A 13666-nucleotide genomic window follows, 5' to 3' on the forward strand; every position below is an offset into this window, starting at 1 on the left:
CGCCTTGGCATTGTATAATTATATTCTCAAACTTGGTTTGCAGAAGACGTCTCTCCTAAAGCTTTAGAGATTGAAAATTTCCGCTTTACCGGTCTATCCTGTACTGCTCATTGCCATATTAGCCGAACTATACACGCTTTGGTGTATAGTACAGGACGGTTCTAAGCTGCTACCCTGATTTTCATGATTGTCTGATGATTGCACTAAGCGTCATTCTTGAAGTTGCAACTAAGAACCATCTTGTACTTTACATCAAACGGCTTGAGAGATTTTTGTAGAAGCGCAAAGTTCTATCAAAGGTCAAGTGATCGTGTTCTCAGAATAGGTCGCTTAGGATTTCGAAATCTGTTTTGAATCATAGGGGTAATAAGCCTCAAGCTTTTTTGACTCGGGTAATTTCCTTATCTTCTCAAGTGTTTGTAATGTGAATAAATTGTTAAAAATGTGTCTTTATCTAGAATTATATATGCGAGAAGTTGCTTCAAGCCTCAAAAAGTTAATGTTTTGGTAATTTTTATTTATTCTTTCACCTAGATTCACGACCATGCTGCATATTTGGTTGACAGTCTATGGGAACACACTGACTTGATAAAGGTGAGCTCCGTTGCATTATGGGTATTACTTTGCCTAATAATTTTATCATTACAACAAATACGGGCAAGCAGATTATGTAATTGAAGATAAATACTATGCCTTTTTAGTTCGCGTGAAGGGTGTTGTCTCATTCTCATGTTACAAGGATGTTGTGCGTTATCAAAATGTGTTAACATCTGAAAATGGTGCTGTAGTTGGTACAAAAGAAAAGGCTAAACATATTGACGGGGCTAAACACTTACATGAAAATATTTTATATTGGATATTGACATGTTGTATTGTTGCAGGACTGGGTAAACTATTCCAACATTCTCTTGGACACAAGCTCTTTGATCGGTAAATATATTCATTGTGCTTAATAACTCTGGCAGCTAATTCTGCTATGATCACGTAGCTCTAACCTTTTCAATCGCAATCAGTAGTTAAGAATCGACGTTTTTTGGTATCCTGAATGTGGGCATAAGTTACCATTCAGGAGTTCCTTGAATCCGTTGATTGATTAATAAGAAAATGGACATAAAAAATTACAAAAAAGTTGATTACAGTACTATGATATCAGTTGAAATATAGACAGAGAGTAAGACTATAAAATCAAAGTTATTTATTCAGAGGTAATTACTTACAGCTTCCGGGTCACGGCACCAAGTTGTTTTGGATTTGCCTGAGTATCCTTTTAGAGATACACGGAACATCCTGCGTCCTCAATTTCCAACATTTACGACGAGATGTAGATATCAAATCCAACTATAATCCATTGAGAAGTAAACAGAACGCGATTATAAAGAAACAAACGTTACATTTCACTTATTGGTAATTCCCTAGTAAATATGATAAAATACAACGTAGCGTCATGATCGTTCGTTCTTTCATGATATATACATTGCAGTCGTTAGCTCTACTTTTTTCTAATAGCAGTCGCTTCCTCAATCAACCTTGCTCATTGCACTTCCCATTTTGTTTTCTACCAGAGCTTGATGACGCCGGTGAGACAGCATTGATAGAAATTATGGCAGCTTCATGCAAACAAGCTGCTCTTGGTCATGGCCCGTCCGGAAGAGTTGTCAAAAAGGTTTCCATAGCAAAAATTTTCTTTTTTTGGCAAATAATCACCATAAAAAAATCTTATGCTTAATCTGGAACTTACAGGATGTTAATTACAGCATGATTTGATTGTACAGATCAATAAATGTGGTACCCGTTCCGAACATGTATAAATCCGTGTGATCTATCCGAGAAGCCGAACAGAATAGAACAAGGGTGCAGAAGCTGAATTTGTTGGTGTCTCTTTGTCGATGTGCACTTTTTGGTGTCTCGTATGAAAACAGTACACGATTGATCACTCAAGGCCATTTATGTTTTTTAGACGGCAAGTGCTAGAGAAAAGAGGCTTTTGATCGAAGAAAGACACACTCTGAGTAGCCATTTTATGACTGTACTCCCTCACCTTCTTGCCAAGGTATGGTATTTGTCCTCGCTCTTATGATTTGAACTAATGTTAGACACAACGACACTAAAGTAGCAAAATATTGATTAGTATACATCTTTTGAAGTTATTAGTATTAACTATGACCAATCATTATTAAATCTTTTCATATATGAATGACGTACGTTTTAACTGGTTTGTTGTTTTGCCAGCCTGTTCATTAGAAAGTGTTTGCATCTTTCCACATATCAGTACTTCGCCATGTTTCCATTTTATCGATTTGAATGATATTAACTTCCTTTACGTATACCTATGAAGTAAGCAATCTTGCATCAGTGGTGAATCTTTTGTCATTGTATGCTTTTGATAAGTTAATATTTGTTATAGTTCGAAGCGGATGTTCACAAGACAACAAATTTAATTGCTATTCCTCAATGCTTCGAACTTGAGCTCTATGCTGAGAAGCGGCTTCTCAAGGTATGGCAAAGCAGCTAATTCTATCAAAATAGATAAAACATTCCTTTGCCATTGTTACATTGAGATTCTCCATCGTGCCTTCCCCTTTGATGAAATTCTAGATAATACCGAAAAACTTAAAGCCCTTTTTCTGCTCCCCTTTTTCCTTGATGAAGTTCTAGGTAATACAGTAGAATGTTAAGCTGTAATTGACTTTTGAATCTTAAAGTGTTTGCTGCTCATGTAAAAGTACGTCGAATTTGGCTTACGAATCTATCGTGCTCCTTAAAATTCATACCTAGAAAAAATACCTAGAGCCTTTCGATTGGACAATATAAAGCTTGTTTACCCTTGAACCCTGTTTTTGTAGCACCTTGAAGATCTTCTTGGCCACTTGGAAAACATTGTCTTAAAGCATGGAGATGAAAAGGTACATGTATATTAAATGTTCTGGAATATCGTGACGCCAGTACTTCAGTGTGTTGAGGATTACAGTACGTAAAATTTCATGAAGAGAAGGAACACAGTTTGGTTAATTATGAAAACTTCTGTACATTTGACGTCTTTGTGACCAGACTTGCTTTCAGTTGTAAGGAGGTGTTTGTTTCTATAAAGACATTTTGGGACAAATACATTTGCCTGTTGTTTGAAGGTGTTTGCTATTTAGAGTTGTCCGCGTTTAGAAATTCTCTGTTATTTTCGATAGTAACTTATACTAAAAAATGATTGGCTTTTAGTATAAATCACTGTTTCTAAGAATCAGGAAAAATTATTCACCGAATAACTTGTTCAGAAACCCATGAAAATGACTATCCCTTTACTCGTAGCTTTTGGAAACCTGCTCAAAGACTCTCCAGTTCTTAACAGATAACGATCTCATCATTCAGCAAACTGCGGTATGAATTTTAAATGGTCTTCACGATATTTGTTTAAAGGATTGTCTGTATTCGTACCATAGTCTCCTGGTATTTGCCAATGGATTGCAAACAGGAGCGTGCCAATATTACAGTGCAATTGCTTAGTATAAGATTTATTGTAATAGTTTGGTATCAGTCTACGGGTCTCATCTAAGAAAGTAGAGAGGGTAAGCTCATTTGATGGTCAAATGCTGATGGGCTGAGGTGATGTTCATTGAGGGATTCATTAGTATTTTGTTTAGGAATGATGAAATTTTAACATGAATTTATTGGTGTCTAATATCTACTTCAGGAACTTGCGAGGCACCGCATAGTTGACCAAGTTGTCGAAAAGTTCCAGTCAAGCATTTCATCTGGCATTCCATCGGTAAGAAGAATCTCTGCTATTACTAACTTAACATCGGTATATAGAACCTTGTTTCCAGTGTAGGCCTGAAGGGTATTCTATTTACAGTAAAGCCTCTTCTTTATCCCATATAGTAATCACTACTGTCTCTTTAAACGTAAATCCAAGCCAAATAAATGGAACTTTCGTCTGAGGAGCACCTAACGAATATTCTATGTGGCAACTCCCAACATCACTAAGAACACTGGGCAAGTTTAATGTTTCACTAAGCAGTTTATATCTCCATCAAACAATAATAAATCAGTAGCGCTCAACATCACTGAATTTTGTAAGCAAAACAAATTGAAAGATCGTTCCCGGCATTTTTTCGCAGTAACACTGTACCCATATTGTTAATTTATATTAACCGCAAAACAAATAGGTAGTTTCTTCGTCGTTTCTTTAAAACAAAAAGTTCCTTCATCGTCAGGAGGTTGAGGACAAAGAGGAGCAAGAATACTACAATGTTCTTGTCAGCTTGAAGCGGATTGCTGCCCTTTACAAGTATGTTTGCATCATTATGTTTTGTAGCCTCAAGTAGCCTTGAGATTCATTTTTTGTTCAGTTTGGAAAGGATAGATCTTTCCATTAGTAGTCTCAATCAATAGTATTTTCAACAAAAGCCAGAAGTATGCCATGCAATGTTTAAGTTACAAAAGAAACATTGTTCAAATCTGGTAGATCTCCAATGACTTCTAGAACAATTTCCTTTTACTTCCTTTTGTGCCTGAATTCAATCATATATTAATTATTTTATTCAAATGTCTACATTTTGTTGCTATTTTCCCAGGAAAGAGTGTGTTCGTTTGGCAAACTGTTCACGATGTGTTTTGTTATACCCAGCCATTCCAAGTTGTGTTCCCTTTTAAGTGATAAATGTACATTTTGCATTCCATTCTCAAAAGCTTTCGCATCTGAATAACAAGATTCTTGTTCTCATTCATTATAACACGATTCTTCTATTTTACGTATCTGTAGGGCGCACGACTTAAGAGGGTGGGCCCTGCAAAAAGACCTCCATGGAATCATCGATCAAGGCACAAAAGATTCTGTGGACGATGATGTAAGTATGGTCAGGCTCCCTTTGGCTTTGCTAGTCTTCTAAAGACTTTTCTTGTTGACAAAATACCGTAAAGCTCTATCAAGCCCCCCTCTATTAAGTCCTTCTTTCTATTAAGCCCCCCTTTCTATTAAGCCCCCTCTTTAACCTTTGATGTAAAGCAAAGAAAAGAAACGCAGTTAGTGGGTCTTTTGACGGGTATGATGGTGATAAGATCGTGTGCATTGAATAAGGCCTATGTAAAGATTTTCTTGTGCACCTTCAAAGTCAGTGGAAATTTGTTTCAAAGATGTTCCAGGGTTATTAATTGATCCTGGTGATTCTGATGAAGATGAGGACCTTTTGATTAGCTAATAAAACTTTCGAAGCTGCAAGCAAAATTTTCTGATAACATTTGCATGACATTTTTATAAAAAATAATAGACAAGGGCATTCTAAGATACGCAAATAATAGATAAGTCCCCCTTTTTAACAAGATACGCAAGCTATCACCTACAATAGCGTTCTCATTTTTGCCTTGTTTTGTTCACTGCAGGTATTGCGACTGTCATTGAACTGTATGCATACATCCTTGCTATGGAGTTTGGCAGAACTTGATCCAAATAAGCCATCAAAGGTTTGTCACAGTAACCAAACAGATGGGATGATGTATAAGATAGCGTTTTATTCTATATAAGAGAACTGGTAATGTTTGTATTTGCAACCAAATTGTTGAACAAGCTGGGTGTAGGAAAATCAACCAATTGCTATGTTGAATTAGCAAGAATGTTATTTAGTCATAAACCTGTCACAATTTTACTAGGCATATATTTTTTGTTGTTTAAAGATTAAGGAAAAATGTTTGGAATTTAGCTTTTTATACCAAGTAATGTCTAGTAGGCAGAAATAATTTCTTATGGTAGATTTTTATTTGTTCATCAGCACTCTTTTTTTAGTAAAAATGACTGTTGCTCTTTGATCATTAGACTGTTTCCAAATTAGTATACGGTTTTTTGTAGAGTGAGCTCAAGGCCTTACGAAAAAGGCTCTACGCGTTTATGTCTCATCTGGACCAGCTTGTGCAGTACAGCAGCGACGTGATCAAAACTGAGGTATAATTCAAAACATTTAGACTGGATTGGACTGGGGTGTATGTTAAGAATATTTCTTGCATGGCTTTAGGTGAAGTGTAATAAAATTGAGAAAAATCGATGAAAAAGAATCGATTTCCACTGTTTGAATTGACTGACTATTTCCAAGATTATTTATCTCATTATAATGCTACGTAAACACAAAGGCTGTGATCCTTTATTATAAAATTTCAAAGTGTTATTTTTGTTGTTTGTTCTGTTATGACATTTTATGATCAGTGATGCCATTTTGTGATCATATTTTCACTTTTTGATGCTGCATCATCTAAATGTTTCAATATTTGTCCAAGAAAACCAAACTTTGTCTACATTTATTTAAGATGTGCACGTTTGTTTCTGTTGAATGCACGTAAAACAAATTGTTTTATTTTCTAGGCATTCCTGATCTTCTCTGATTTACTCGTTTTCTTTGCCAATCAGCTGAATAACACATGTGAGAATTATTCTTTAGAATTTCTACTTTTTTGCAAGCGTTTCTAAATCTTGTTTGCATCTACTTTTTTCCGATATTTTAATCTTCAATTTTTACTGAAATTTATTGGTGCGAAAGATTCTAAGCCATTGGCTTCTATATAATATACTTCTATAGATTTATTCATTGTTATTTTATTTCATTTTCTGTCGAGGGTAATCTTGCTACCCAATTTCAAATTCCTGTATAAAGGATAGTCAGTTGTTAGTTTGTTGTTTTCACTCTGTCTGACCCGGTACCAGGACCGTGTCTACATTTTGGCCCTCCTTTTCATTGTATTCCATTGCCCTGTTCAGCTTGATATTGACATCCCAAGGAAAAATTTGGAATTCTCAAAGGGAAGTTTCTTTAATTCTGAGGCCAAAACATGGAATGAGATTCCAAGAAACATCAGAATGAGCCACACAATTTCCATGTTTAAAAGAAACTTGAAAGGATTCCTGCAAAGTTAATAAATTCCCTAAACAAAACACGATCCCTAGGTAGAACAGCAACACGTTTATTTTAAATATATTAAAGAAGTAAATGTAATAGAAGTAGTTTATTTTATTTGTATTATAGCTGATAGGGAATTCATGTGTAAAGATTTTTGAAAAAAAATTAAATGAAATGTTCTGGTAGTAGTTTTCTTGTCGCCATGTACCTTACAAAATTCTCGATTTCTTTTGCTTTAGCTCCTCTTTTAAGAACATTGGTTTATGAGGCGGAAATGAGTGTCCAGGTGCGGTTGAGAGACTTCACAATGGCTCACGTGTTTGCCGATATTGACGATGAAAATGACTTTGACGACGTCGATGAAGGTATGTGTCATGCATGTTGCAACCAGTTTGTTGATCTGTGTGCATTTTAAAAGATCTTTGACTACTTTTGGTATCAAATACTTACACCGTTTCCTGCAGCTGACAAACACTGAGCTAAATTATTTGAACTGTCAGTAGGCTAGAGCAGTGATTGTTTTTGTGAATTTAAATCTAATGCTAATTCGAAATTTTAGTGATAATCAAAGGTATGTATGGAATAAATCAAACACTTAGTCTCCCTGAAAACACGAAGCGAGAACCGATTCTTGTTTTAGCATGCGGAATCAACAGAGCGGTGTAGTTGTAAGGCGCTAACACCTTCTGTGATATGACTCCTATGCTCATGATCGACTAACGAAGCATGCCCCAATTATTAGAAAATAATTATTATCCTTCTTTTTTTCATCGTTAGGCGATGATTTCAAGGCACAAGAACTCAACCAGAAACGAACAGTGTTGGCAGCCTTCTGCAAGCTGATAGCTTTCAACATCTTTGACATGAAATTAGCCGCTCCAGTTTTCGCGCAGCTAATTCGGGTAGGTCCTTAGAATTTTAGTAATTTTTTTACGGATTGATGATGAGCCTTCATTAATTACGAATAAATAGAGATAAACCAGCCCTTTGTATTGCATACAGTGAGTCAGAAAGGCGGAAACATGGCTTACTAAAGCCTTTTCATCAGAAGCTACCCATATTAAATTAATGATCAAAACATAAGCGGAATTTATTTCCATGTGTGGATCGAAAGTAACGCGAGAGAATCGTAGTCGCGCGGTAGATTTTTTCCCAAGTTTGCATTAAACAGAGTGCCCATTTTCCTTTGCACAACCAAAGGATAAATTCCGAGAACTGGAACATGTTTAAAGGCAGATACCTAGGTATTTTAGAGATTCTTTAGCAATGAAATCCTTTGGAAAGAGCTTCAGAAAAAGTCTAGAAAGCGAAGAATGTTATTTTGAGAGTGGAATCTCAAAGTTCACCAGCTATTTGGAAACCTTAATTGCACAGCATTTTGCTTGGATGATATGACAATCGAACGGAACAATCTTCACCACATCTTGTCATTCAAGTCTTGTATTAAGTGCATTGAATCCTGAATAGTGAGTTAATCAACAAACACTACTCAATTTCCCTTTGGTCAGAAATCTAAACTTTTGAATTATCAAGATTATGGTATCAAAATTATTCTTACGACAATGAGTACCGAATTTCTGTTATCTGTTATAATCTGTTATAATTTCCAATTTTGCTGTACACTCCAGGGATATTTATCTCACCTGTTCCTCGTCCATTATGCCTTCGCAGTCTCTTCTTCCTCTCGCGCCAGCTTTGCCACCAACTCTCCTTATTCCCATAGGCCTATTCTGGCTACTCAGATATCATCAAACACACAATGAACAAAGTCAAGGAAATCAATGCAATTGCTTTTGCCAAGACGCTCTTACTCAGCCTGCAACAGGTACGTACTACAGTAGATTTATCTTCTTATGTTGTTATTGTATTAACAGTCGTTGAAAACGTTACCGAAAACGTTACCGAAATCGCTGCCGCTATTGCCTTCCAAAGTTGCTTGTTATTTTTAATAAATTTAAGTAAAATGGTTCCATTTTTCCTGTGTTTTCAAATCTGTTTAATTTTCCGGCTTTGATTGGCCTGATGCTTACAAGATGTGCCATTAGCCGCTTGGTGCGAATCTTGTTTGTCAACGTTTTTGTTTTGCAAGGAAGATTGTCAGGGAATACGATCGAAAATCTTGACTATGCTTTTCTTTCTCTGTTACTTGAGGATTTTTTCAAAGTTACGCGTACAGTTCCTAGACTAAAACTCTTGCGAAAATATTCTCAAGGTACATTTCTCTATAAATCAACAAACCCAGTAAACAAATTGGTGGAAACACCCAGTTTCATCTTTGAACCGTCGTGTTCTGTGCACCAGAGCATGTACAATTCTGCTTATACGGCATCAAGCACTGTATGACAGTTCGGTAAAGCACTCATTATCTATAAAACACGAAGTTCCCTAAACAGATAGGATGCGATTTTCTTAGAGCCATTCGAATAAACCCGAGGAGTACTGACTTTCGTGTGATAATCTATAGTGATAAAGTCTATTGTGTGACTATAGCTTGTTTTTTTTTATAAACGATTATAAGCAGTTACGAATAATGTGTTTTTTTATATCCATTGATTGTGTTGCAATATTGAAACCAATGTGATTCTGTTTTAAGGCTTTCGAGGTCTTACGAGAAGAAAGCGGTGGAACTGAAACTTCCTCTGAAGGATTTCATGCTTTGAAAGTAAGAATTCTATCTTGTATTCCAGATTTAAACCGCAGTTTTTGCTTTAAAAATTGGTGGTATATATAGGAGAATTCTAGATTTAGGACATTAGAAATCGTATTTTATAAGAGCCTTCTTGCTTAAAATTTTGTTTGAACCAAATTTCAACTAATTAATAATCTTCTATTTTGCCACATGCATGTGCCTATATGACAAGAACGTTTTTCTATTTGTCCATTCAATGTATAATTTAATTGTAAAGCAAATGATCGATGATGTTACCCGTAATCTTTCTAAGATTTTGCCAGAAGGTTGTTGTTTTGGTTTAATAACTGCTTTATGCAAACTTTTATATTTCCTGGACTTCTTTATACTCATATTTTATCTTTATACATCGCATTGTGTAAATGTTCTAAGCAATTTTGAACAATTTGCAATCATCAATCGTCAACAAGATACGTTTTTGTTGTATTTCCAGGACCTTGCTAGAAGATTTGCCCTTCTTCAAGGTGTAAACATAAAATCGGATCAATCGAGAAAATGTTCATTGACATTACACAGGTACCAAAAACCTTCTTTATGTACACGATTCTCTCTACAACATTAAAAACTGTTAAGACTTGAAGCAATAACGAAGGATTTTATGTACCAATTATCCACAGAGCTCTGGTTATCGCTAGATCTCTTATGGTATTTTGAATCTCTTTGTTCCCTTCATGCTATTCGCAACAGTAACTGACATTAAACTCCATGGTAACCACTGTTGTTTAGAATATCATGACAATGATGACATTATTTTTCTCGCAGAGATGGTATTTTGTATGCTTTGGCTCATCCAGAATTTGACGAAGCTACGAACGAAGTGGTGCCTAGGAATCTAGCTTTTTTTGAAGTTCTGCACGAACTCATCTTTCGGCTTGCTGCTCAAGATCGCACGGGGAAGCATGGAGTGTAAGTTCGTATTCAAACTGTATTTGTATTGCATGTAGAGTTCAAAACACGTCTAGGGCTCCACAATTTACATAAGGATATTATACAACTGATAGATTCTGACTGAGACTTGTTCTTCTTTCTCAAATAATCTAGCTGAGTGTGTAATATGTTACGGTTGTGTAATGTTATTTTTGTCAGATCTGGAGCTACATGTTGTAAGTAATTGTTGCTAGAAACTACAAATTGGGTTTAAGAATTTCCCAAGAACACGCTGAATAACAGCTTACAGCATTAGAAAAGATTGCCACAATTTAGCTCTTTTCTTTTATGCAACTCATCTGTGTTTCTTCTGTGTTCCTTTCTTATGTGTTACTTCTGTGTTCCTTTCTTCTGTGTTTCGCCTGTGTTTCGCCCGTGTTTCGCCCGTGTTTCGCCCGTGTTTCGCCTGTGTTTCGCCTGTGTTTAGGTGTGTTATTAGAGCCTAAAGGTGTCTTTAGTTATTCTTGAAGCTAAGAACCTTACCAGAAACGAAAATCCTTAATTATAAAACTTTATTTTGATTTGATCACTAAAGTACCTTTACTATCCTTGCAGGCTACCATTTTTTGAGGAGCGGGCAAAGGATTACCTGGATAAATCTGGTGACGTATGGGTGCCACTGACAATGTATAAGAACGGATTGCACGCAAAAGAAGTTGATGTTGTTGTCACAGAAGAAAACCACGGTACTGACCATTCGCTTGGTCACACTTTCATCAAATCCTGCTCTTTTTCTTCAAAACTAACAACCAACATTTCGATATATGCCAGTGATTTGGTTTGTTTGACTATTAATTTATCCTATCTTTGTAGGCCAAAACAAAAATTTATCGGTTTTCTTCGCGCGTTCTTGTCAAGGCGGTTTTACCAGATATCACGTCTTTGACATGCAACATTTTTGAAAAAACCCTTAGATGACAGTGTTGGTGTTAATAATTCTTAGTAAATCTCGTCTTTGACCTCTTTGTCGATTTTGCTTCTTTTTGGCATCAAAACACTTTCCGTGTACATTCTGGAACCCCCTGCGTGCTAGAACTCTAATTCTTGATACAGCCCTGAGATGATTATTTGTATTACTGGTTTTCTGTATTTTATAAATTGCCTTACATTCCAATGGTCACCACCCGTATCGTCTTTTCCAGAGGCAATGCAAGGTGTAGTTCAACCAACTTTAGGCCGAAAGCCGACCGGACGGGGTGGACGTGGAAGAGCCAAAAAGAAGCTCAGTATGAGTAAAGGTATTGCACCAAACGTTTCACTTTAGACATGCTTGAATTATCTTCTTGTGTATCTCCCCACAAATTAATATTTTAAGCTATATATGTGGTTGATGATCAGATACGACAATGCACATTGTCGATGAATACCCATTAGGTATTCTCAAAGCGTTTAGATACTGAAACAATGCAGTGCTTCGTTGCAAAAAATCTAGTCGATTTTCTAGAGTCAGTTGGTACCAAAAGTGAGAAAGAGGGTTTCTTTTTTATTTGTGTTTTCTTTTGGAGATAACGATGTTATCGCAGCTCACGAAAGAAAATCACTGTGTTTTTGTCAATTACCTGTTCTCCAAATATCTGGAAGTTGTAAGAGGCAAAATATAATCCTATTACTGAACCAAGTTTATTGTTTTTCTCAGTTTATTACAAGTTTATTATAAGTATCTGCAGTGGATAGCAACGGACCTTTAAATTTATACATATAATCAGAGCGTTTCAGTAACAATGATATCTTTGAATGGAAGATAAAACCTGCACTATTTCATACAAGATCTATCTCCATTTCTTCTGCTAACTGATTCTTTTGTCCCTTAGAACCGAACAGGCCTGGCAATTGGTTAACAGCTAAGAAAGCGACAAATCACAAAGGAGATCAGTCAAACAACAAGAGTAGGCTTGCAGATGCCGATTCTTCCGAGGATGAGACAGCCAACACGCTACAAAGGAAAGCTAAGACACCCAGCAACGCACCACAGAACAAATCTGCTGAAAAGCAGCCGATCAGCAGTCCTCGCCGACCGCGTGGTAGACCAAGAAAAGAAACTCCTTTTAAAGTAAGTTGCTCCTTTGAATGAGAGTGAGAAGGTTAAATGCTAGTGTTGGGTAATGACAATAGTTTTTTACGGGTCTTTGCTGTAATAGATGCTGTAATATTGAAACAAAGTTTAAGATCTCTGGTTGTGTTAAAGGCATGTCACAACCTCTGCGCTGCTGACTATTCTAAACGAGAGATTGATCTCTTTCTGTTGAAACAAAGTTTCAGTCACGAAATAGATGAAGTCCAATCCCTGAGATGAAAAAAAGACCTTCTCCTCCCTTTCCATTTACATGAACCCGCTCTAATTTTACATTCTGGCAACTTCCAGGTTCTAATTGGTCAATACGCCGCCCGTCATCTCTCCCGTTTGATCCTTGTCACTACCTTTTCGTCATTCAATGCCCTGATACCACTGCTGGACGGATAATATTTATGCATGTGCATGTGAAAAAATCCATTTGCCTTCAATTGATACCATTTGACCCTTGTATGATTTTGAGAACGTCGTGGCACGACATTATCTCGTGAAAGATCATCATTGTCACCAAGTTTCTGCTAACACGACTCTCCGATAATTCGAACCAATTTAGTTTTCCCTTAAACGTTTGAAATATCGGGAGTTTACTGTCCTGGCCTAAAAACTCACTTTTTTACTGTGTAGTAAACTTTTTTATCCGGTCTTTCATGTTACTATACAATGTTAGGCATTCAATTCTTGCTTCAATCTTCGCTCTAAAGTGTAGAACAGGGCGATTCTTAGTCATTACTCTGAGTTGCACGCGCAATGCGATCGCCATACGATCATGTCGTAATACTTAGAGTAGCGACACATAATAAAAATAGGATTTTAAGTACTAGGAAAATTTAACTAATTTATTTTATTAAATTGTACAGCACGCAAGCTTGAATATTTAAAGAGTCTTTATAGCATCTCAGATTCTTCTTGTTCTATGTTCCCAAACCGTTTAAAGCTCTGTCTATACGAAATCAAGTGCTGTGCAATCTACTGGCTAAATGTAGGCCTTATTTGTTCATGAAGTATCCGTTCATGTTTGTAGAAAATTGCACAATTAGTGGAGAAGACCCCTGAAAGCCAAAGTACTGACTCAGATTTTGAAAAGTAGGTGTTTATGAAACTCGTAAT

The 13666-nt window shown here is 36.3% G+C and overlaps 1 protein-coding gene across 1 annotated transcript in view; it reads left to right on the forward strand.

The window, feature by feature from the left end:
* LOC135684834 (cohesin subunit SA-2) overlaps positions 1-13666 on the forward strand; it is a 28920-nt gene that overhangs the window by 11500 nt on the left and 3754 nt on the right. The window contains exons 18-40 of the mRNA XM_089114865.1: positions 535-594; positions 882-930; positions 1563-1663; positions 1958-2050; positions 2405-2494; positions 2844-2903; positions 3301-3369; positions 3683-3757; positions 4206-4279; positions 4754-4838; positions 5371-5451; positions 5834-5926; positions 6341-6398; positions 7112-7237; positions 7650-7774; positions 8596-8697; positions 9466-9534; positions 9995-10077; positions 10324-10467; positions 11044-11174; positions 11631-11726; positions 12300-12538; positions 13581-13642. Of these exons, the coding sequence (XP_088970991.1) occupies positions 535-594; positions 882-930; positions 1563-1663; positions 1958-2050; positions 2405-2494; positions 2844-2903; positions 3301-3369; positions 3683-3757; positions 4206-4279; positions 4754-4838; positions 5371-5451; positions 5834-5926; positions 6341-6398; positions 7112-7237; positions 7650-7774; positions 8596-8697; positions 9466-9534; positions 9995-10077; positions 10324-10467; positions 11044-11174; positions 11631-11726; positions 12300-12538; positions 13581-13642 (2165 nt within the window). The remainder of the gene's footprint in view (positions 1-534; positions 595-881; positions 931-1562; positions 1664-1957; positions 2051-2404; positions 2495-2843; positions 2904-3300; positions 3370-3682; positions 3758-4205; positions 4280-4753; positions 4839-5370; positions 5452-5833; positions 5927-6340; positions 6399-7111; positions 7238-7649; positions 7775-8595; positions 8698-9465; positions 9535-9994; positions 10078-10323; positions 10468-11043; positions 11175-11630; positions 11727-12299; positions 12539-13580; positions 13643-13666) is intronic.

Source organism: Rhopilema esculentum, chromosome 21, assembly GCF_057945365.1.
Source record: "Rhopilema esculentum isolate cy_ngs chromosome 21, ASM5794536v1, whole genome shotgun sequence".
Taxonomy (NCBI): domain Eukaryota; kingdom Metazoa; phylum Cnidaria; class Scyphozoa; order Rhizostomeae; family Rhizostomatidae; genus Rhopilema; species Rhopilema esculentum.